The sequence below is a fragment of the Dicentrarchus labrax genome, unplaced genomic scaffold, assembly GCF_905237075.1.
Source record: "Dicentrarchus labrax unplaced genomic scaffold, dlabrax2021, whole genome shotgun sequence".
NCBI lineage: Eukaryota > Metazoa > Chordata > Actinopteri > Moronidae > Dicentrarchus > Dicentrarchus labrax.
Genome location: NW_026136711.1, coordinates 33,169,246 through 33,194,173, shown reverse-complemented (window position 1 = coordinate 33,194,173; position 24,928 = coordinate 33,169,246). Strand labels below are relative to the sequence as shown.

Here is a 24,928-nt window from a genome sequence, read left to right as displayed (position 1 = left end):
TGTATGTTTATTTATTTTCTAACCTGACTATGGATCCCTGCACATGATGTGACAGGGGCACCTACAGAGTCATATTTTAAAGTGGACCAAGCGGCAATATTCGGCCGTTCCATAACTTGTGCAACATCATCACCAGTTGTTGTGGTCATTTCACAGTGCCTGTGGGGGATGTAGACCGAATTCCAGTGGTCTGAAACCTCTTTAGTGAAGGGTTTTTGCAATTTCTCTGGGAGGGTCATTGGCTCTCTGTCTGTCTTTCAGTTTAAGTGAATTGAAAGTGAAAGAAGTAATCTGCTTTTAAGTTAGAGCAGCAGAGATGTTGTGACAGAGGAGAGGGTCCACTCCAGAAGGTATTAAAGATCTTTTGACAGAGAAGAGGCCGCAATGTGTGATCAAAGGGTAAAGTGGGCCATCTTTGACACTTTACAACATCTGTGATCAGTCATGTTGGACCGTAAGAGGCTTTTATGTCCTCAGAGGAGTGCAGGGTAAATGTTGGTATATGTGAATCTGTGCTTAATTCTGTAGTCATATCTGTTCTGGTTTTCCAAAGTATACACAGGCCTACAATGTAAAAGCTGCTTAGACCATAATTCAATGTAGGATTAAAAAAAAAAAGTAACAAATTACATACGATAGATATGATACCATTATAATATCACATTATAAACACTGATAAATGACTCAGTGGAATGATGGAATGCTAAAAACATTACGGCGATACTTTTTAATAATAAAAACGCATCATGCAATTGTGTTGCTTTTGAACATGGCCTCTCAACGGCCTGTCAACCTCCTCTTACACTGAATCAAATACAAAAACAAATTCTCACAGCACACAATGTGCAAAATCTGTTATGGTGTGGGAGTGAGTGAGGGATCACCATCAGGCATTCCCTTGTTTTAGATACTCACAAGTTAAACTGTTGGATGAACTAAATGGTTTGGAGGCCATGATAACTGTGCAAACAGACCATTGAGATAGTTAGGACAGAGCTGCAACGTCACCATCCACACTGTCAGCCAAGTTTTAGAAGCACCAGTTCCATTCCACCAATTTAACCATCACGTTTAACCTGTTCAACGAGGAGGTTTAATCTGACGAGCTCTCACTGTCCCTCGAAATTTTTACACACAAAGCTATTTCTGACTTTCACTCATTTCTTACTGTTACTGTTCTTGCTCTACACCACAAAGTTAAGTTGCTCAATTACAATTAATGTAAAAGGAGAAGATGACCTTTAATGAAGCTGTTATTTCATCACCTGTATTTATAAATCATATGCGTAAACCTGCATTATTCATTTCTAAAATGTTTGGTGATTAATTAGGTGGGAGAATTTGCAAGTTGCAAGAGATTTTCTGCTTCAATTTAAGGTTAAAACTATTTGTAGGTACTTAAAGATATTTTTTCCTGTTTTTCTCCACAACAGCAACGATAACAAAGAGAACTAATGAAGCCATGGACTGACAACTTTTAGATAGAAATGAGAAAAATGCAGTAGTAATGGTCAATCACCCAGTGCCAAACCCACTCATGTTCCTGAGATGTGACCTTTTTCAAAAACAAGCTGATTGCAACCATCTTGACATCAACACATCACTCCCGTTAGCACCGCAATGCCACAAATAACTGCTGGAGAGGCTCAAAAACAGGAAGGAAAAAAAACCCACAATCAAACAATGATGCTAACAATAATGAGAACAGCAGAGGCTTGATCGTTTGTTTCTGTGGCGGCAGGTCAAGGTGGTAACGAGTTGCCGTGGTGATTGTGAGTTTGCCGTCTTGTTGATTGGTGCTTAATGAGGGCCTACTTAAAGGTCTCTGCCAGTGAGAGAAATTTGAGGAGGGTGTGTGGAGGTAGAAAAAGAATGAGGGGGCGACAAATAGAAACCGCAACATAAAGAAGAGCTGTTTAGATAGATGCCAGTAAGGTAGATGAGGAGAGGGTGAGATGGAGAAAGGAGACTGAGACATGAACTAATGAAAAGAGAGGCCAGAGGGGCGTACTAGGAAGCGAGTGTGACATGGCCAGGCTTTCTTTGCTGGCTCAACAAAACCTCAGACCACAGATAGAGATGATGGGTATCACGATGGTGGTTATCAACTTACCCAGGGTTTCTTCTCAGGCTCTGTGTGCATTCCTCTGAGAGGAGGCAGTTGATGCGTCATTCGAGTTTCCCAAGTCTTCAAAGACTAAGCTAAATTCAGATGGTTGCAATCTGCAATTTACTGCTAGATGCCACTAAATCCTACACAATGGACTTGTTAAACTTTTTAAACTTGATACAGCGTATTTATATTATACACAAGAATTGTATTTAAGACACTGTCCCATAATGATGGAAATCACTTTGGCCAAATCATAGTGAAATTAGCTTTATTGAATTTTATCTGTGAGAAATACCAGACAAAACAATTTTCTTATCTTTGTTCTATTAGCTGTATATACTTGCAGTGTATAAAGGTCTTGGCAGCAAATCAGACCCAAACATAAAAAACCTTATCCAGGGCGGTCTGTATTTGCTGTCCCTTCATTATTGTTTTAGTGTATGGCTGTTATAATGCGTAATATTTAATAAGTGTTAATATTACCTGAAGCAAACAAGGAAATATGATTTTCAGATTTTCACCACTGATTGCATGTAGGTTACTTTGCAATGTGATGCACTGACATTACTAACCTGCGACTCAACACGATTGCATATATAACGTATTCCCTCAGCTGAGGATCAACATCGCTCATAGAGAATATCCTCAGGAAAAGAATTAGTAAAAGGCTGGCACTTTTTACAGCCGATTTACATCAGAAACTCTGAACATACCTCCTCAGGAGCAAGTTAGGTGTGCAAAATTGGTTACCTTGGTGATCGAGCCAGGTTCAAAGAGAGCAAACTTTGTGACATTGAAAACTGTCTTTAGACTCAACATACTCCGCTAACCCATTCATCTGGCTTCGTAGTACGGGCCTCAGTTGGGTTGTTGTGCTGAATAAGAAGAATAACAATCTTTTGTATAGTGTTTCATTAAGTTATGGTGTAATAGTGTGTATGTGTACATTGCATAATAACCATGTGGCGGCAATACAGTGGTGTCTTAAAAGAATACATAACCACACACACACACACACACACACACACACACACACACACACGTATACACAAAACAACATCAGGCATCACACATACACACACCCTGTCACCTGATTTGATGCACAGCGTTCCCTCTGCTCTGTGACAGGAAGTGATGTACACAGGGACAGGATGTGATGTATTAGCACCGTGAGATCAGGAATCATCCGACAGAGGTCTGACTGTCGGCATTAAATCACACTGTGTATAGATCTGGCCTTCGGGCTATACTTAATTATCATGCATCCTGGCTTCTCTACAGTCGAGCCCTCCATGTTGGGGTTTAAAACAGTTTGAAGACACCTACTGATGTAAATGTTTTTGGGATGCAAAAAACGGCATGCCAAAATCTTCCCGAAATGACCCAAAAATGTATTCTCTTCTCTTCTCTTCTCTTCTCTTCTCTTCTCTTCTCTTCTCTTCTCTTCCTTCTCTTTTGAGAGTAGGCAAACACTCTATTGGCAGTATCACTGCGCAGCTTTCAGGTATCTGTATCTGTCTCTCTCTCGCTTTCATCTCCCATTATAGCTTCTCCCTCAGGCCGTTGCTTTAATGAAAAAAAGAAAGAAAGAAATCCTAAGTCTATCAGCTTGGGTAAAGGGTTAAAGTATTATTGGAAATTTCAAGCTGCTTTAATTTTGACGTTCCCACATACCAGGCAGTCTACATGATGCAGACGGCTATCTTTGAACCTCTATCTATCTCAGCAGTGTGTTCAAGCCGTGGCCGGGGTCACGCTGGGGGATTCCCAGCGGGGGTGCAGGTGGGACTGTGAATAGAGTCAAAGGAGGAGAAACAAAATAAAGAGGAAAAATGGACTGCTGGCTCTTTGTTTTTCTCTCCACAGCTGGAGTTTCTGCAAAGATCTCAAGCATTATGCAGAGGCTCTGCAAAATGTTATACAGGCATATTGATTCTTTATAATTTTGATTTATTTAAGTAATCCACAGACACTTTTTGTTGAAACCGTGGAAGAGAGGTGATGTTTCCACTTTTCATGTTGGAGGCTGCAGTTTGTTACCGAATTGTTACACTGACAGGTGTTTGTAATATTTAGTCTACTCTCGTTGATATAGATAAAAGCCCCTACAAGGAGCATTTTGTGTTGAATCTGGCAGCCCCTGTGGACACAAGCTGGAGTTTTTCTACTGCATTGCTTTATTGATTTCAAAGAGAATCTGCCCCGGTGGCACGCATTGAGAACGACTTAATCGAAATATCCAATCTTCTGATGGTCTTGTTTGTTTATGCAGGTCATATAAAGGGATCAGTATTAAATTAAGACTCTTTCATTAGCAGTCAAAAACAAATTTTTTTTACGGTAAGCCCTCAAATTCTTACACAGGTTTAGTTTCCCCCCACCTAGTTTACTTTGTCCTCAGTGTGATTTATCGGTATGACTGTTTAACAAATTAACAATATCACCAAAGTGATTTGCAGTATATTACAATAAACTGTAAGAAACACATCAAAATAATAGAGAGAAATGATTCGGCTGCTTACTTTCTTTTCCCCTTCTCTCCCCACTCGAACGCCCACTGCTTCAATTTCTGGGCTAATAAATGTGCACACAAGGGGGGTTTGCCAACACACACACACACACACACACACACACACACACACACACACAGAGGTGGAGGTGGCAGGCAGGAATTCATGCTGTCTGATCCCCAGTGAGAGCAGTCATTACTGCATGGCAGTTTTCAGCGGTGGAAAAGTCACACACTCATACATTCATAAACACACAAAAACTTCATCTTCTTTGCTGATCCTTGTGAGCCAACAACAATCCAAGTCACACACACAAACACACTCACAGCTCCTAGAAGAGGCAAAGTGATAGGCTGAATATTTGTGTAATTTTGTGTGTGTGTGTGTGTGTGTGTGTGTATGGGATTGATTCAGAGGCAGAAGGCTGATTGCTTTCTCCACTTCCATATCCCATCAGAAGGGAAAGTAATAACAACCAAGATCTCTTCACAGGGGAGTGTTTGTTGTTTGTGTATGTGAGCTGGAAGTCAGTGCATGTTGATTACCGTCGATTTACTGGCTTCTTGCGACCGTGTGTGTGTTTTGTGTTTTGTTTGAGGCCGTCCTTCCCTCATCCTTCCCTTTATCCTCAGTTCTGCCATTCCACATGCGCACTCACACTCACTCTGAGCACTGAATTCCATTTCGTGATAACCCTTGTATGCGTGAGTGTACAAGCTTAGCTGTAGTTGGACTGATCGGAAGTCTTGGTTGAAACAGAGAGAATGAGAGGGAGGAATAAAACAAAGGGAAGGAGAGAGGCATGAAACTGTATTGAGCTCCTTCAAAATTGGCTAATTTTAAATCTGTTTTAAGTGGTTTGGGTGAGGCCCCTTAATTCCAATGAGGAGAAATCTTAATGTTACAGCATATACTTATATTTTAGACAGAAGTTGGCTTCAAACGACAGTGCCGCCATGCACAAAGCCAGCTCCTTGACTGGCCTGCACAGCCCCAATCTCAACCCCATCCAACACCTTTGGGCCTTATCGCCCAACAGAGGTGGCCGATCTCACTAATCCCTGAACCGTACCACCTTTCCAGGAAACTGAAGGCTGTTCAAGCAGCAGAAATGAGACGTTTCACAATCACATACGGGAGTAATATTCAGGTGTCGGCATACTTTATTCGACTGTATCTTGACTGTGTCCATGTATGTAGTGTACCGGTGTTAACTTTGTACAGCCTTCTTTTGCAATACTGTACTTAACTGCGAACCTTTTTAAAATCAAATTAAAATTGAATTTTGAAGGAGGGAATAAAGGACAGATTAAGATACCGTATGAAAGCTGATGAAGGAAAAACAAAGAGAAATGAGAAGAGATGAGACAGAGAGAGAATAACTACAATGGGAATAAATTCAAGAATGATAGTAAAAAGGAGAGAGTTAGGAGTGTGTTTGTGTAAGGCAGTTAATGGAGGCAAACACACACACACACACACACACACACACACACACACACACACACAAAAGCGCCAGGCAGGCAGGTGATCAATACAACATTAGTTTGGTGCCACACACACCCTGTTTAGGTAATCTGGCCAACATTAGTAGTGTGTTCCATGCTCGACTGGCTCTGTCTGTCATTCTAATTACTGTTAGCTTGTAGCTGAACACAAACACACACACACACACACACACACACACACACACACCGTTTCTCTCCCTTACCAATAGAGCAGAAGTGAATGGGATTCACTCGCCAGAGCAGGTAACAAGAGCCAATAGAGGACAGATTGAGTGTTTGTGTGTGCACAAGTGTACAGTACACATGTTGTGTCTCTGTGTGCACGTTTTGTGTGTGTGTGCTGAGCTCATTAAGAGTAGCCAGCAGACTTCAGTGACCTCTCTGTTCTTTGTCCAGTTTCAAACCACTGATGAGAGCTGCAGGAGAGAGGGGAGGCAGTGGAGGAGCATGTAAATTAGCGGAAAAAGGAACAAGAAGAAGATGATTAGAGAAAGAAAAACAAGGGAGATTGAAGGGTAAGAAGAATGTAGAGAGAAAAAAGTGGAGAAACAACCAAGAAATTGAGAAAAGATGAGAAAAACATAAATGTGAGAGAAGGAAGCAAGAAAAAGAGAGTAGGGTGGAGGAATAGATATTGAAACTTACAGAATGACAAAGACGTATGACAGGAATTGAGACAAGAAGAGATGGAGGGATTTACAGAGCTCCAGATAGAGAGAAAAAAACAGATAAGGAGGATAATTCAAGAAACAGAGGGAGCGATTGACATTATTACTGCCTCATTGCCATCGCTGCTATCGGCATATTGTGTTTGCTTTGGCAATAAGTGATTCTTTATTCCTCGCCAATAAAGCACCTTTTGAAATGAACTGAAAGAAACGAGTGTGTGAAATCTGCCAACTGACTTCTTTGCCTGGCCAAAACTACCATCTTATGTTTTGTGTTCTCCCTTTTGAGATTCGTGCACAATAAATGGAGTCCTTTTCTTTCTGCGGCGTGGCGATGGATCCGGGCCTGACATTTCGGGTTGGGATAAAAGCCATGATGATGAGAGCTTTGTTGAGCCTTTATGAAAGCTTGCCCGCTACCACATGAAGGCGTTCAATAATATAAACACGCAATGTTCATTTATCAGCGGTGACAACAGAGTTCAGAATTTGCATGTAGGGTAGACGTGCTATTAAGTGGCTTAATAGCACGTCCGATAGAGATGATTTTATCTATGGACCTTCATCAAGGTTATGTTTTATGTATGTTTGAATGAAGTCCATGTGTGTAAAGTTTTCTCTTATGATGTTTTCTGTTATTTCTTCTTCTCTGTTTCACTAATCCGTCTCTACACTCTTTTTAGAGACTGTCAGTTTCTATTTCATACTCTCATCTTTCTTCTTTGTTGCGTCCTTAATTTCTCTCACACTCATTTTCTTTATCATCTCACCCCTTATAACTTCCTGTCCTCTCTTTCATGCTTCTACCTCACTTCATCATCTGCTGGACTTAACATGACCTATCAGCACTGGGCAGACAAAAAAATTATGAACACCTTGAAGAGGACTTCATAGGGTCCACATATCATCCAACTTTATTACAGTCCTTTAAGTGATGAGTTAACTTTAAAGTTACCTGTGATTCTCCTTTTGCCTGTTGTAAGTTGGCTTTCATGTTGTTCTTCTTTTTCATCGTGGTCGTCATCAGAGTTTCAGTACAATTGACTGACAAACAAGGTCACAACAAAAGCTCCATTTAGTAATGGAGACATGAGACATGGGGACATTACAGGAATACTGTACTGACGTCTTCAAACATAGTTTTGATGGGCCACCATGCAGTGAGATGAAGTCAGATCATCAGATAATGTAGTATTCCTGATAGTGTTGGAACACCTGGCTTAAACGCCACATCAGCTCCACAAGTGACCAGCGGCCTTCAAATGAAAACTGTCAACGCAAAGTCGTTGAAAAATCAAGACACAGGGAAGTTAGCTGTTCAGTGTTGCTGTGGCTTTTACATGTTAGCTTTAAAAAGCTTATTATGAGATCACTTGCTCTGTTTTTTGCTATCTCCAAACTTCTGCCTCTGTTTTTCTTGAAGAGAAGCAGGATTCAATAAGTCCCATTCTGCTGTCTGTGTTCCCAACAGAGGGAGGCCATGTCGTGGGGCGCCAGTCAATACTCCCCCATTAAGCTGGTGGACAAGACAAAAATCACTGACACTTAGCACTTTTACACACAGGCAGAAACAAAGACACACATAAAAGCACAAAGACTCTAATGGTCTTGTAGCACCTTGGTTTTAGACCATGTAACACACACACACACACACACACACACACACACACACACACATATGCACTGTGTGTATACACACACACCGAACTCAGGAGAGATTTGCACTCAAAGACACAGTAGGTGTAGGGTAAGATGCTCGCTCAATGCGGTGGGAGTGTTGTGACATTTGGAAAGAGGCATCTCAGCACAAAGCCAAACAAGTACTCTCCTCTTGTCTCTTCGATCTGCAGAAACAAAGAAGACAAAGAAGTGAAATAAATAACTCATTAGAAGAAAAAAAAAACATGGCCAAACAATAAAACACAGCTACTGTAGCTCTGTCAAAGCAACCTCTATCCAAGCTGAAACTTTATTTTATACTGATATGTCTCATTTGCTGTTATGAAGTGTGTCAACACATCGGCCAATATGGCAGATAATCCATCAAATTGTCAAATAATCATGACTGTGTTGCACATCAACACAATAAACTTTACTTATGAGTAAGCAACAGCTGCTACAGTTTTTATTGATTTCAGAGTAACTACTGCGTTGTTGCAGTCATCAATACCACCCCCACCATGGCTATAGAGTTTCCAATTACATTTTTAAAGAGTGCTAAACACATTTTTTCATCTTATACATTGTGCCTGCTGCAAAAGCTGCCGTAATAATTCATGTATCTGAGGCAGATCACTGGCTGTGGTGCTCCATGCTAACACTTTAGTGTAAATCATGGTAAGTCACAGCAGTAGTGCCCACACTTTACTGTTGCACTGGCCTGCTTTGTGTTAAGTCAAGAAACCTTCAGCTCACATGTCAGAAACTGAGAACTTGCAGAAGCAGTGCAGCTACCGTAACTGCTAATTAATGGATTAATAATCATCTTTTTTCTTACTGTAACATTTTCCAAACATGAATTGACCATATTGAATAAAGATTTATATTTATACAGTCACAATATATAAAGCCACTGGTTGTAAATATATTTTGATATAAAAGTGTTTTTTTTCTAAAATTATGATGGCTCCATCACTGAGTATTTTGGCAATCATCCCTGTTCCTAACACTGAACCATCCATGGAAGAATGTGAGGAATTTCTCTATTTCTTTAGCAACCTGCAGCCTGTGTTCTCACTGTTCTCTACTGACTTCACCTCACGATATTGATTCTGGTAAAACCATTTCCCAAATGGAATTTTCTACCTGTCTGTTAGATGCTTTTACCTGCCCCTACTTTAAGAGGTGCTTCAAAAGGTTCAGCCAATTGCTAAGAACAGTTCCCTATCCTATCCCCTCTTGTCTCAAACACAACTAAATCCTTCCTTTATTCAACAGGCCTTGACTCCAATATTCTACCATGGGCCATTTTTTAAATTGCCATTGTTTGTTTATTTTTTGGCTTCTCAACCATAAGCAGCAGTACTGAAAAACAGCGTCATCAGAGTCACTAATGACTTCACTTTAGCAAATGATACTTGTAAATGTTTAGTTCTCGCCTTATATTTTGCTTAATTTCCTGATTTCTAGCCAATGCCTCATCTTTTTCTGCTCAGAAAGGTATGGTGTACCTCAAGGATCAGTTCTTGGACTCTTGCAGTAGAAAGCTTATGCTCGGTTTCTCATGGTCTGGAATACTTAAAAACAGAGCAGCAGGTTGTGGAGGTAAAACAGCCTTGACTTGGTTGATAATCTAAGCAGGGTCAGGCTGGGAGGAATACAGAATATTAGACAAATAGGTAAGGGGGAGCAGATGACAGATCAGGTGAAGTGCTGGAGCAGGATAAACCTGGGGGGCCTTGTTGAAAGGAGGAGCGATCAGGGCCTGCAACGACAGGAGTTGTTAGTGGCATGACAAAGACATTCAGAATTAGTAAATTAATTGGATGCCATTTAAAATTTGTAATTTTAGTACAATGGCTTTCCTTAAGCCCGACTTTAGCCCTCCCTCGTAGATATCCAGCGCAGAATGTCACAGAGTATTCCTCAACTTAATGAAGAAAAAATTGAGACTCTTTGACCCTTGTAATTGTGCCTCCAATTTACAGAACAAAATGTGGAAGTCTTGGAACCCATGTTAAATTGGTACTGTAGCTGTTTGATTTTAACACATGTTTTAATGATCATGTAAAGGGGACTGGCAAATTGTTCTATCCAACTGAAAAACATGCTTTCATACAGAGTATTTTTAGAGGTTTAACTGAAGTAACAGTGTAACCAAGTTTCTAGTCTTACTATGATGACAAGATGATTGATGATTTGTTGTTATAAGATAAAATCATCATTATTATAAACCTTACTTTAGATGATGCTATTGTGATAACACAGTGAAAGTGTATGGAACATCTGAACAAAAAATGAACAATAATTTTGGTCTTCAACATGGCACCGGGACTTAAGAATCCATTTTTTACATTTCAAACCTAAGCCTTGAAAAGCTCTGTGAGGGATGATCCACCCTCAGAGATAATTCATAACACCACTGGAGGTATCATCACACAGCAAGATGAAAATCTCTTGAGGAGTTTTAAAGGAAAGGCATTTTCTTTTATAATTTAATCTGACTGTTATGGATATAATTGGCTGAGTGACATTATTGTAACGAGCAGCTGTATTCATGCTTTTATTCTACGCCTTGGAGCATTTCCCATCCTTTCCTCCATTTTCCTGGCCACAATGACATTTTTTTATGTGAAGATGAATACACTCCCTCCATCTCTCTGTCTCTCTCTCCTTCCAGGTTGCAGCCTATATCTCTCTGTCTGTCACTCTGTCTTTCTCAGCCAATTACTGGCTGGCTTCAGGTGCTTAACCCCAGGCCTCACCATCAATTGGCTCATTATATCACTGCTTTAAATCTTTCTCTCAACCCCTCTAGCTCTCCCTTTCTCTCTATTCCTCTCTGCCGGTTTCTGTCTTCTGTCTTTTCAGCCTTTTTTGTCCTTTCTTTCCTCGTACTTTCTGTTATCAGCTTTGTTTTTGACCTCACATCACTCTTACATATTTCCACTTTCATATTTCATTTAATGTTATATACATTCTTTTCCTTCTGTCCCTCATTGTGTCTCTTTTTGTCTGTTTGGAGTTTTCATCTTTTCCTTTCTCTCTGTCTCTTTTTTTGCTCCCACAAATGAGACTGTCTCATCCTCAGCAGCCCTCCTTTCCTTTCCACTCTACAGCATCTCTTTCTCCCTCCCTCCTCTGGCCCCCTCATTCTGCAAATTGCTACAACTCAATTGTCCCTTCCCTGCCTGTAGGCAGCGATGGTATTAATAAAGCAGGATTTGAAATAGATTTCCTTTCTGCTCCATTTTGAATTACATTACTGCGTGGTTTTGGCTCAGAGCATTCTTCTTCTTGCTACTTATGATATCACAATATACATTCAGCCTCTATCCATTCCGCTGAAGGACTACATGGCTAACCATGGAAGATGTCACTAAAATCAGTCTACACCGGTATGTGATGCTTTATTGACCCCAGCAGAGATCAATAAGCCATTGTGTTCTCACTTACATCACTGTAGAAAAGTTAGAGGTCAGGTTTCTTAATAGACAGCATGTTGGCTGGGAGGGTGCCCGAAGAGACAAACATTGTCTGTCATTTATCAAATAGAGGTTCCTTTAGTTAGTTTTATATAGTTATTTTTAATAGTAACAAGTAACTTTAGAGAGCTGAAAATCTCGTCGGACTCTTGGCGTCCAAAGTTAAAGGAATTCTGCCCTTAAGTCAGATTCTGTGAGTTATGGTTTAACTCTCAGTAGTTGGTTCCATGCAGGGAGACGTAATTAAAATCCACTAAAAGGCAGCTGCTACTAGTCGATTTAATCCAATTTATCCAAGTCACAAAGCTACAGGGTGTCGTCTTGTCTGCTTCTGCTTTTGTGTGTGTGTGTGCGTGTGTGTGTGTGTGTTAGGAGTGAGTTTGGTGTGTAGTTGCATGTTTAAGATTCTTTGTTTGCTTGTGTGTTTCTTTGCATTCAATTGTTACATCTGTTTTGTTCCTTCTGAGATTAAGATTAAGGTGAACATTAATGACTTATCTGAAAAGAACAAAGAAGTTCTGGTTGTGTGTGCGATGTGTGCACATGTGTGGAGGCAATGAGCCAAATTAATGACATTCTTAGAGCTGTCATGATTAAGAGGCTGATAATTTGATGAGGGTGCTATTGAGGTACTTCAGTGATGAAATATTACATACTTCACTTTTATTTTTATTAATGAGGTGAATCTTGGACTGTCCTTAAGTGCTTTGGTGAAGAGGAAATGTGTGAATGTTGGTTTGTTTCTACATGTGGACTTGAACGTGTTATTTATATGAAAGGGATTATAGGTACTTCAGTTTGGACAGTGCAATAAAAACCCTGACACAGACACACAGATGTGCACTTACACACAAACAACACACACACTTGTTAAATCCAAGGAGGGCAAAAGCCTCCATGAGGGGTTTTCGTCTGATCTAGCTTGTTTGCCTTCGGGGGGTCATCGTCACGGGAGAGCTTGCCTCTCTGCCTGTGTGTGTGTGTGTGTGTGTGTGTGTGTGTGTCTGTGTAGGTGTGTGTGTGTGTATGTGTTTAGGTAGAGGTTAGGCTGTTATTTCTTCGAAGTGAGGATGCAGATTAAAAGTGCAACCTCTGCAACATATCGACGGTCACACTGAAGTTACACAAGCCTGAGGGATGTGTGTGCGTCTGTGTGTGTTCGTGCTTGTGCGTACAGTATGTGCGTGTGTTGTGGTTGGAGCTTTTAGGATCCGCAGTATTAATTGCATTTCTAGCCTTTGGCCAGTGTACCTTTGGTAATATGTAATTTCCTTACGCACACCACTTGTATACATACAAACACACACATACACATCCTGGAAGTTGTCCTTGCCATGTTTCTCCCAGAGGGAAGCTCACAGTGTTTTCTCTCCAACACTGACTTTTCTTTTACTCACAGTTTTTTTTTGTGAATACAAAATAGAGAATTAAACCCAAACACAGGAAGCCAGACAGAGGTAGGGAGCAGCAATCACATTAGAGAATATAGACAAAGAGAAAGAGACATAGGGCTCTACTTTGATTGCACATTTGCAAAGGCCAGTGCGAATCATTAGGTCATAAGGCCACTGAGGGTGTATTGAAGCATACGTGTTATTTTTGTTCAATTGTGCAATTACAGTTTTTGGAGTTCATGAGCTTGTTGCCATACTTAGGCTTCAAAAGTAAAACTGTGTACCACAAGTAAAAAAGGCCCATTAAAAAGATCAAGTCTGTGTTGTTTTTTTTGCATATCCTATCTACAACGTTGCAATGGCACTTCCACCAACTGTTTCTTCTTGCTTCAAACTCGCACTCTTTGCATTCGGGGGTTGTAGACAAAAGGAGACAATTGAGGAAGAATGATTATGAGTGCTGCAACAAAGTCAATCCTTCACCAGCTTTTTACTATTCTTTCATTCCCAAATTAGTTCCATCGGGCTAAACTTTTAGCAATGCTACCCAGCGCAGTATCCTAGGAATTTGTTTGTATCCTAGGGCATATTTGAAAAAAGCTCATGTTTACCAACGTACATTCCCAATTTAGGAAGTATTGTAAGAGGTATGGTGTCCCATACTGTAGGTAACGTTTACTAAAGTAATGGTGAAGGTCCCGGTGGTGCATGGGCATATATGGAGTCGGGAATGTTAGGGGAATGGAATTAGTGGATCTGTCACATCATGTCATGGTATCTGATCTGCGTAACAGGTCATCACAACCATAGTTTTTGTCATTTGCCATAACCATGTTCAAAGAATTTTTTTTTGTTTTGAGAAATCTACTTTTCCATACCAACTGTGTAATTCTCCTGCATCCATGTTTTTGCCTCTGCATATACATACAACATGCTACAGTGGAAAATGAATCATAGGGACATGGTGATGAATCTATATTCTACCAGAAAGTCACTTTACTGGTCTTATACCTTATTACACAGCTGTGCCATTTACAGTGGTGCATGATTAAAATAGCTTACCAAATGTAACAAAGAGTATGGACCAGCGTCTCCAAGGGATTACTTTTTTCCTCAGCAACTATTCTTCCATTGGTCCACCATATAGAGGTTCTCCAATCATCATCATGGAATGTTAATATGCTAAGTACACAATTACTCTTGACAAGGAAAATCCATGGTGAATAATAGATGTCAAGAAAGTTTGCAAATGCCATAGAATCTCACCAGAAGGCCTTTTCTAACTTGTTTGACACAGCCAATGGATTCCCTGTTCACAACGAATGTTAACCTCAATGTGACCCAGAGGAGCTTAAGCTGAAAAGTCATGCAAAAGTTGGGATTTAGAATTTAAGAGCAAAGATGGTGCAAAACTGGAATGGTAAACGAGCAGTGAGTGAGTGATTGAAATAGCGATGTGGGAGAAGGAGCACATGAGGCAGATGGGAAAGGGCAAGGATGGATGACGGAGAGCTGATGAGAAAAAAAGATAAAACAGATAGACATGGAAGACAAAAAGAGAAAAAAATATGCGAGGCCAAAAGAAAGAATAAGAAGTGAACAATGAATGACGTCACAGGAACAAATTTACAATTAATACGGGGGAAGAGTAAGAGAAAAACAAAAGCAACAGGAGAGCAACATAGAGGAGGATGGGGAGCTAAGGGAGGCAGCAAGATTGATTTCCACTCCTCCTTTTCCTCCCCTCCTCTCTTCTCCCTGGAACGGCTCCCTAAAGTCTTTGGATTAATGGCTCCATTTCTGCTGCTCATTCATCAGATTCAGGAAGGCATCCCAAAACACAATGCTTCACTAGGCTCTTGCCTGAACTAGATATCTACCTGCCAAAACATCCAATAGGCCCTTAAGTACTTTCAAAGGCAGGCAAAACAACTTTATCTCTACCTCAGGTCAAATCAGCAGGGAATAGGTACTATCCACAGGCACATATGCTTGTTAGCTAGCATTGTGTCGATGATCACAGATAGTTCAGCCTAGAGTTGTAGAAGAGTCGAGGAAAGGTCAATCCCAGTGCTAAAAGACCTGGATTTGCTTATTATAAATTTAACCGTAGTTGTTTTCTTATACCAGACATGTTGTTTGGATCAGCTCTATTTCCATCTTCCACACTCTGATAGGGTGTGTATGCATTGCAGTTAGTTTCTTGATGCAAGAGTCATTTATTTGGGTTGGGTGATCAGTCCAACAGTATTTCTGTATTCCCTTAATATATACCCTTAATTCACCCCAGTTACATGTCAAAATATTCTGGCTCTACCGCTGTTTTTCTTCTCACTCGTTCTTCGGCTCAGTGTGTGTACTGCCCCGCTGAGCAACAGCTCTTGTTCTTCAGAGGCAGACCATTAAATTAGCTAAATTAAATGACAAAAATCAGCCCCAAAAAAATCGCTTGATATATTTGTCCAACCCTGTCATTTACCCAATACATTAGGTATGTCCACTGATGTCCATAGCACACTAAGGACACATGCAGACTTAATCAAGATTCACCTGGATTGTCTCATTTTTGGAAACTTCATCATTGGATGCAATTGAAAGGTGGTATTATCACATAAAAAGTATACACATTGGGGCTCGAAAGCTGATGAGGTAGGCCTTTTTTATTTTTATTTTCTAGTGAGAAGGCATTGTGGTATTATAGACTATTGTATCAAGAGCCAATGGTTGCCTCACTTGAGCAGGTAGCAGGTGTATGCTGCACTATACTACCAGTCTACTGGAGTTATTTGTAGTTCATGTTATCTTCTAGTGGTAGGATAGCAAGCCACTGGCTAGCTAAAGCCTCTGTTGTCCTTTTTAATGGGCATATCAAGGGCCACTTGTATCCCCTGGTCCACCACAGGGAGAGGGAGACCAAGTCTGGCTGCAACATGACTCACTGTTTGGCCTTGTCACATTGTGTGCCAGCTGTGCCATCTAAACTGCCCTTTCACAGTGTGTGATAGCTAACATGCCAACCTATGACCCATCCTGATTAATGAAGGTGGAAGCCTCGCCCAGTGCTGGGCTTATGTCCCTCTGGAGATATGATTGTTCTTTGTCCATGCATACATAACTAACCTCTCTTTTCCTTCTATCTATCCGTTGGTACATTTATTCATCCACTGATCAGTATAGCCAGTCTCCAATTTAGTCATCCATCCATCCACAGATTTCTCCTCATTTCTGCCGAGCTTGTCTTTCTGTCACTGTCTATTTTTCTTTTTACTGTATATCACTCTCTTCATCCCAACATCATTATCAGCGGGTTTAGAGAGCTAGAATGGATGCAAAGAAGAGGCTGAAATTGATGCAAGAAAGAAGAATTTAGAAGGCATGTGGATGGAGTGAAAGAGAGGAGGAGGGGAGAATAAATCAGATGGATGATGTGACAAATCTGGCATTTGTCATGACCAAGGGCAGCCTGGGAGACACCATAATTGACCTAACGATGTAAACAAAGTTATAATTCAAATAACCTCTCCCAATCTTTTTCTCCTAATCTCTTTCTCTCGCAGTATCTCTCTTTCTCCATCCTACTCCATTCATCACCAACTCTCTTCTATCCCTTCACTGCCAATTCTCAGAGAACACTGTGAAGGTTTTTGATTTGACCTCAAATTTAAAAAGAAGATGCAGAAGTGGCAAACCAAACACTCTGGAACAGTGCTGTGCTGTGCAGCAGTTTTGACGTGGTGGCTGCAGTTGGAACAGCATTAAAAGTACTTGGAGGCAGACAATAAACTCAAACAAACCAGATTTGGGGTGTGGTTGCACAGCAGTGCCAATGACTTTATTTAATACAATGTTTAACACTTATTAAGGCTTTAAACTTAATTTTAAAAGTGATATTATTTATGACTGGTGGAATCTCTGCTTCCTCTGTTTCTTTTCTGTTTTCATTTTGTTGAATTAACCTCCCCCAACCCCGCCACAGTGTTTTCCAAAACAGAAATTGGCAATCTGTTTAGAGGGGCTCCAACTGAGCGCTAGCCAGATTATCCGAAAGATTAGCTTCCATCATACCCAACTGAAAGACCACTGGATTAAGTGGGTGGCAGTGGTAGTCATGGTTGGCGAGGGGGATTTGGTTGGCTGCTATTTGTTGTTTTTGGCCTGTTCCTCCCCAGACCTCTGAGCATAAATCTGATTTAGCTAACATGGTTTGAGTCTTTGCAGAAACGAGAGTCATTGCAGTGAGAGGCGCTTTGATTTATTGCTATTCTTGGGGAAAAACTGGTTATTTCATTCTCTCTCTCCGGCTCAGTGATGAGTGATTATGTCTCCGTAATTGAGGAATTACAGTGTGTGCGTTCATTATAGGTACATCACTTGATCTACTTAAGCATGCATAATTACAGGTTAGTTCACATTTGTTCTCTAGAGAAGTTTGACTCTGACTACAAGATCTTTCTAATTTTTTGTCTCCCACTGGAGTGTCCTTTGCTAAAATATTTACACTGCTGATCAAGCTGTCAGTAAACGCTGTCGTTGACTACATTATTATTTTTTGTTATTGTTGTAAATAAAAGTCATTGTCCATCCAATTTCAAACCATTAATCCTGTTGAGGGTTGAGGGGGCTGAAGCTATCTCAGCATGTATTGGGTTTAAAAACCCTGGATATGTCACTGGTCTGTCACAGATTTGTTTTTTTTTAGATGTATACAATTATCTTTTTGCATTCTTTGTGTAAACCTGCCCAGTCCATCTCTCTGTTACACCAGATCGTTGTTATCACTTATGTCTTTAGTTAGTTTGACCCTAATCAGAAGCTTAAGTTTTGTAATCAGATCTCTGCCTGTTTCCATCATCAGATGATGGGAATCTCACATCAGATTACAATAATATCAGTGGTTCACTGGTTTAAGGTTTATCTGCCCACCACATTTGAAAAGAAAATCCATAAAAAAATTTGAGTAAAATTATGTCCTGCTGTCTTTCAGACAATCAGGCAGACAAGTAATTACATCACCTGTTAAAAGAAAGTAGATATCTGAAGAATTGTTTGCAGAATGGGAAGTTATTTTAGTCTGAGTGCTGCATGCTGACATGCAGCATTTATTTCCTCAACGAAATGGAAATAGAAGTCCATCAGCCCATCTGCATCAGTCGCAGTCAGAAGTAGTAAAGTCCTATTTTCTGGGGACACTATGTGGGCTGTGTGAAAGGATATTGCCTGCTGTGCTGACCTGAGGATTGAGTTATACGTTGGTAATATCACCTCCCCCCTGCAGCTTTCCTGGCTGCCAAATGTCAGTCTAGCACAGTCTTATCCAGGAATGGTAGATTACTTTATAGGCTTTGGTCTTTTAAGTAGAAACACAGACTCTTTAAACCATAAAGCACCCCAGGGAGCTAAAAGTCTGCACCTAAAAACCCACAAACGCATATCTCTCAATGCAGTACAGATGCATACACAAGAACACAAATGGACAAGATATCTCAGAGTTGCAGGGATGCTTACTCCAGTTCTCATCCTTGAGCCATAGCATTCCCCTTCCACAGGCACACACACACACACACACACACACACACACTGACAACCAAACAGTCTTCTGTCTCAGATGTCCTCTAAGATGGCTTATCCATGGTGCCGTTGTCTAATCTCCTCTCATTAGGCTAATCTTACTTTTACACTAAGTAGCTTGTTTGAACAATCTTATAATGCACTCATACACAATCATCTGGGCTAAAAGTTAGGGTTAAGTTTCCTTTTAAGTCTATGAAGTTGATTTTTTAATTATTTTAGGAGGCATCAATATGTTTTTCTCCCAAATAGAAATTCATAACTACTTATTACCAAAGGTTAATAAGAAAGGGTCTATTGAGATGAATATTATTACAGAGTCTGAAAATGTAAACTTTACTAAATATACCAAATATCAAATACATTTTGAGAAGCCAACTTTTGCCATGCTCTAGACATGCACAGCATTCATGGAACAGAGCTTTTAGATAAAATGTTGGCTTTTTGGAGTAAAATGTCATCCCTCTTACTACAATGAATTCAGTGTGTATTCAAGCTGAATTGTCGCATTGTGCACAAACTGAGCCTTTTAACAATGGCTGAATGATCTCCAGAGTTTGTCTGTAAAGGTTTTCTGAGTTTCAAACTACTTTGCAAACTACATTTTAAAACATCAAGGGTAAAATCCTGCCTGAGGATGCGTGTTCAATTCTTAAGAACAACAGATCCCTGTCAACGGTCACTAAATCATTGGCTTAGTGGTTCCTCCAACAATTATCAGACATAATTAATTCGTTTTTACTTCAGTGCCAAAACTAATTTCTCCTGTGTAGGTAGGTGTCTGTTCTTTGCAGATTTTGGAGATCACACACATTGTGAGTAAAGTTTTCATTTCCATTGGCGAAACAGAGCTAATACAGTTTCTGTAATTATGCAGTGACCTGTTTTAGTTGCCATCGTTAGCTGATAGAAACTAATTAGGCAGACAGAAAGATTGGTTTGAACAAGCTTGTTAGTGTGCAGTCAGTCGTGGTACACAAACCTGGGGATGAGAGCCCAACATATGGCTGGAAGGATGCTGTGTGTGTGTCTGTGTGTGTGCGTCTGGTTGTTTTCACCATGTGTGGGTGTGCGTGGGTGGGTTGGAGCCTGTTGCTGGTTGTGCATGAATCTCTGGTATTGTGTGTGTTTGACATATGGGCATAAGGCAGTAATAACCACTCCAAATGTCTGCAGATCAATACAGAGACTTCTGTGGTAATCTCTGGCTCTGGAATCTGGGCTTTCCTGTAATGATGCAGCGTGGCCTAGCGGCCTAGCGGTCAGACAGATTTACCAGTAATTAATAGATCACAGGTTGGAACCTGTGAACTTGTTTACAGCCTTCATGTCCCCTCAGAGTGGCCGTGAGCAAGGCACTGGACCAAATTACTGACAGTGACTTTTAATAATACACCACCTTCTGCTTCTGCAAAATGTAAGTGACGTTGGTTCAACTGGCTGATGTAGCTAGCAATCCCAGAACAGTGTGTTGGATCATTGGGAAAGGAAGGGACCTCCAAGGATTAGTTGGTTACATACAGATTGTCTACAAAAGCTAAATGAATATTAATTGAAGACTTAATATTTCTGTGTGTAAGAGCATACATTAACAGATTTATGAACTCAATATATCATTTCCTCAAATGTATTGTATATATGCTCAATTATCAATCAAAAATCTCTGCTGCTCATCCAAAGAACTAACTTTTGTATCTTTCCGTCTCTCCTTCAGATCCAGTCCATGGTCCCCAAAACGTCAATGTGGTGGATGTCAGAGCCCGCCAGCTGACTATACAGTGGGAGACGTTTGGGTATGCTGTGACACGCTGCCACAGCTACAATCTGACGGTACGCACAGCAAGTCAGAAGTGCAAGTTACATTTTATGGACATTAATTAGTCTCCACCATGAAAGCATAACGGGAAAGTAAGTCAGAATAGGTGGCACATTTTGCAGTTTTTATGTAAAAGGTCAAGTAACTTTTTGGCTGGTACATTATTTCAAAGATGTTAAACCTCACTCACAATAGCAAAATTATTTAAAGAAATGATTATGCTTTGTAACTAAAAGTGAATGTACAAACCCCTCCATCTCTACACTCCAATATCATATCATAATTTGCTTCATCAGCAGGTGTTTTGCTGAACCTTTATGCACATTTAGCAACGCCCCTGTTTCAGGTTCATGTCCAATTCGTGACATTCACAGTTTGGACCTGCACAGTTGAGTCACATTCACTCTACTTGGCAATTCTGTCAAAGCATTGCAGGGTTAAATGCATTACATAAGGGCAGCTCTGCATTAGCAATCATTGTTTATAACCAAATTACAGTGGGATATATGTCTCTTTCTCTCCTGTTTTCCAGGTGCAGTACCAATACGTGTTTAACCAGCAGGAGTTTGCAGCGGAGGAGTTGATCCAGACGTCATCACATTACACTCTGAGGGGGCTGAGGCCCTTTGTCACGGTCAGACTGCGGCTGGTCCTTGCCAACCCCGAGGGCAGCAAAGAGAGCGAGGAGATAGTCAAACAGACAGAGGAGGATGGTGAGTGAAAAAAACAACATTTGCAAGAGTACATTTAAATTGTTTAACAGCAAACTGTATAATGAAGTATTGATCCAACCTATAACCAGCCAGTTCATGACAGCTTTAGCTATTCTAGCAGCTCACTCTTGGTCAGTGTCTCCTGATACAAACCCTCTGGCTCACAGAAAAATTATTCATTTTACATTTCTGACAGCAGCAACAGCATTAAGAATAAACAGGAGAACTGGCCTCCTACAGAAACTCTAACATAAAATACAAGCTAAAGGCCGTCGCAGACCAACCCACACTGTGTGACTGACAGATGGTTCTGGGAACTGCAGTGCAGCAACAACCGCTACAGTAACTAAGCACTGCCTTAAGGGAACGGGATAGCATATAGAGACACATTAGATCTATATAATCACATGATAACAGGTTCAATCCTTGCATCATCGAAAATTGCACCAATCAGCAGCTATCTTATCACTGTGCTCTTGAGCAGGAAGACCTATAGGACATAACTGACATAGTTTATTAATGCCTCAAATATAAATGTACCCCAGGAGTTCAAATTATTTCAAAGCAACAACATTTTAAACTCCTGTTTCCTTTCCAGAGGGCTCCATGTTCTACTAATTCAGAACAGAGTATTTGCCCCAGCCACTACTACGAATAATTCATTGATGCTTCACATTCCTCTCAACAACTTGCCTGCGATAAACTGGAATAGCTTGAAATCCATTAGAGCAATGCCTGATAAGCAGGATAAAAACATTGTTGTAATGATCCTAAATCTCTCATCTCTTTCCCACCCTCCTCAGGGCTCTCTGCTCTTCTCCTGATCTCATAACTAATATCCTCTGAATTTAGCTTCTGGGGAACATCACATCTCAGCCTGAAATTCCTACCTTTAGTAGCTGAACACACACATACTGCAAGTTGTCTAAACCCTTTAAAAAGAGTTAGCATGACTGGGGAGTAGCAATGGCTTTGGGGGGAAGGAAAAAAAGCCTTAATTGTTTTGTTCTTAATTGTTTTTTATTTAACCATCGTTAATCTCCTGGTTGTAATTCAGTAATTAGGGAACAGAACAGCAATTGTTCACACGGAGCCTAATTGCTGTTTGTACGGTAATGGCTTTATGGAGCTGGGGCTCCAGCAAATGAAGCCGCTTTCTCACACACACACACACACACACACACACACACACACACACACACACACACATATATATATATGTATAAATGGATTTGCTCATATTTTTTACTGTTGCTGATGACATAGAAATATACTGTAACTTATGTTAAGGGACAAAATGAGGGATCTGCAATTAAGATAGAAAATTACTTTTCTCTCATGCACACAAGACTCAGTAATCTCAGGATGAGAGCTTCTCAGGTTTTAATCATATCCCCCTTAATTGTTTTACCTACTGTAAGCTGCACTCTTAAGATTTAAAGTATATTAAGATGCACACAAACACACACAGTCACATAAGTCATGGACACCTTGGCTGTTTCACAATGAGGCATTCAGCATTTTTAATTTGACACATCCACTATTGCAGAAAATTGTGTTTCTTTCTTACCTCCATGCTGCTCAGAAGTTGAAGGTTTTACTCCAGAAACTTTGCCGTGCTTTTGTTCTGCTGCACGCCACCACTATGCTAATTGCCTTTAGGAGTGTATAAAAAGTTAAAATGAAGAAAAAAAGAAATATGAATATCAGAAAGTTAAAATGGCTTAATGAAATAAAAATGTTACTCTCAACAATGTACGTTTCTTTCGGTGGAGGTGAATTAAATGAGTTTCTCATTGAGTTTATGATCATGTAGGTCCACACATACACACCCAAATACAAGGGTACACACATTTTCAAATGCCTACAAAAATACTATGATAATAATAGTTGTTTATTACATATTCAATTCAATTCAATTTTATTTGTATAGCGCCAATTCATAACAGAAGTTATCTCAGGACACTCTTCAAATAGAGCAGGTCTAGACCGAACTCTTTAAAACATTATTTACAGAGACCCAACAGTACCATCATGAGCAAGCACTTGGCAACAAGGGCAAGGAAAAACTGCCTGTTAAAAGGCAGAAACCTAGGACAGATCCTTCGGCTCTAGGTGGGTGGTCGTCTGTCTCGACCAGTTGGGGTGAGAGAGAGAGAGAGAGAGAGAGACAGACAGACAGAGACAGACAGAGAGACAGACAGACAGATAGATGCACAGCAACAAGTGTATTGGTAATGGCAATCTAGCAGGACCATGGCAGGAGGCTCCACCAGGATCGATAAGAACCTGCGAGATGAGAAAGCACAAGGACATATAAAAAAGATACTGTGAGGAGGATGTTTATACTTTGGTCTGAATATTGCGGTGACTAGTTATCTAAAATACACTTTTTGGTCTGTTGTGTGTTGTGTCTGTCTGTATTTGTGCATCTTTATGTTTGTTTTTTATTCCCGTCCTCCATTTTTCTCCAGTTGTCCATCCGTTCATAATGGCAAAAGACAATTTCAAGCCACAAACAAACACATGCACACACACACACACACACACACACACACACGCACGCACAAACAGAAACACACAGAGAGACTTGCCTTAGAGACAAATGTCATGTCCACTCATTGTACACACCAGCCTATTAACCTAACCATGAAACACCTATTTGTCAGGTAGCTGTCAGGTCAGCTCAATACAGCTGCTTTACCGCCAGGCCTCTTATTTATCAAATATGTGCTAGAGGAAGTCGGTGTAGCTGTCTCACCTCTTCTGCACACAAACTCTGCCAACCTTTTCATCTAAGAATGAATGTTATACAATGGTATACACAGCATCAGCAAACTGTGTTGTAAGGGCAACATAATGCCACCTGCATTAATCAGTGTATCAACAAACTCTCATCGAAATGCCCCTGAGCACAGTGTTTAACCCCTCTAGATCCAAGCTGCAAGTGAAGATTGAAGCTGTACTGAGCATCTCCCACTTAGTTATTGGGAAAAAGTAAACCGGGTACATTGTATAAGCTGGCCTACTGAAATAGCTTGTTCCTTTCCTGATCGACAGATTGAATGTCCGACATGAGCAGGATTTGTAGCTGATAAATCCCCCCGTTTGGTTCAGTAGAACAGTATGAAACCATCTGCATGGATGTGTATTATATAGTAGTCTTGCCCACTCAAAAACATTGCTTCATAGCACTACTAGTGGTCAAAAACTACAAAATATACCTTTACATAGTGATACTGGAGTAGCTACCACAGAATAAATGATGTTCAATATTATGCCTTTGAATTTACAGCTGCCACACCAGCGCTAAGGGCTGCTATAGCCACGTCACAAATCTGTGTCGTCCCAGCTAAGCTTCCTTAAGCGTTTTTACTGTTCTTTTTTTTTACTACACAGTTTTTGTCATTGCCTTGTGATCACTTGTACTAGGCTATTATATTGAAAATTCTTTGTCCAAAGTCAAAAGTCAAGTGATGTGTTTGGAGTCTTGG

The 24,928-nt window shown here is 40.4% G+C and overlaps 1 protein-coding gene across 6 annotated transcripts in view; it reads left to right on the top strand.

Annotated features, from left to right (window-relative positions):
- ptprt (protein tyrosine phosphatase receptor type T) overlaps positions 1-24,928 on the top strand; it is a 318,570-nt gene that overhangs the window by 125,469 nt on the left and 168,173 nt on the right. For all 6 annotated transcript variants that reach the window (XM_051415102.1, XM_051415097.1, XM_051415096.1 and 3 more), the window contains exons 9-10: positions 20,620-20,735; positions 21,254-21,434. In XM_051415102.1, the coding sequence (XP_051271062.1) occupies positions 20,620-20,735; positions 21,254-21,434 (297 nt within the window). The remainder of the gene's footprint in view (positions 1-20,619; positions 20,736-21,253; positions 21,435-24,928) is intronic.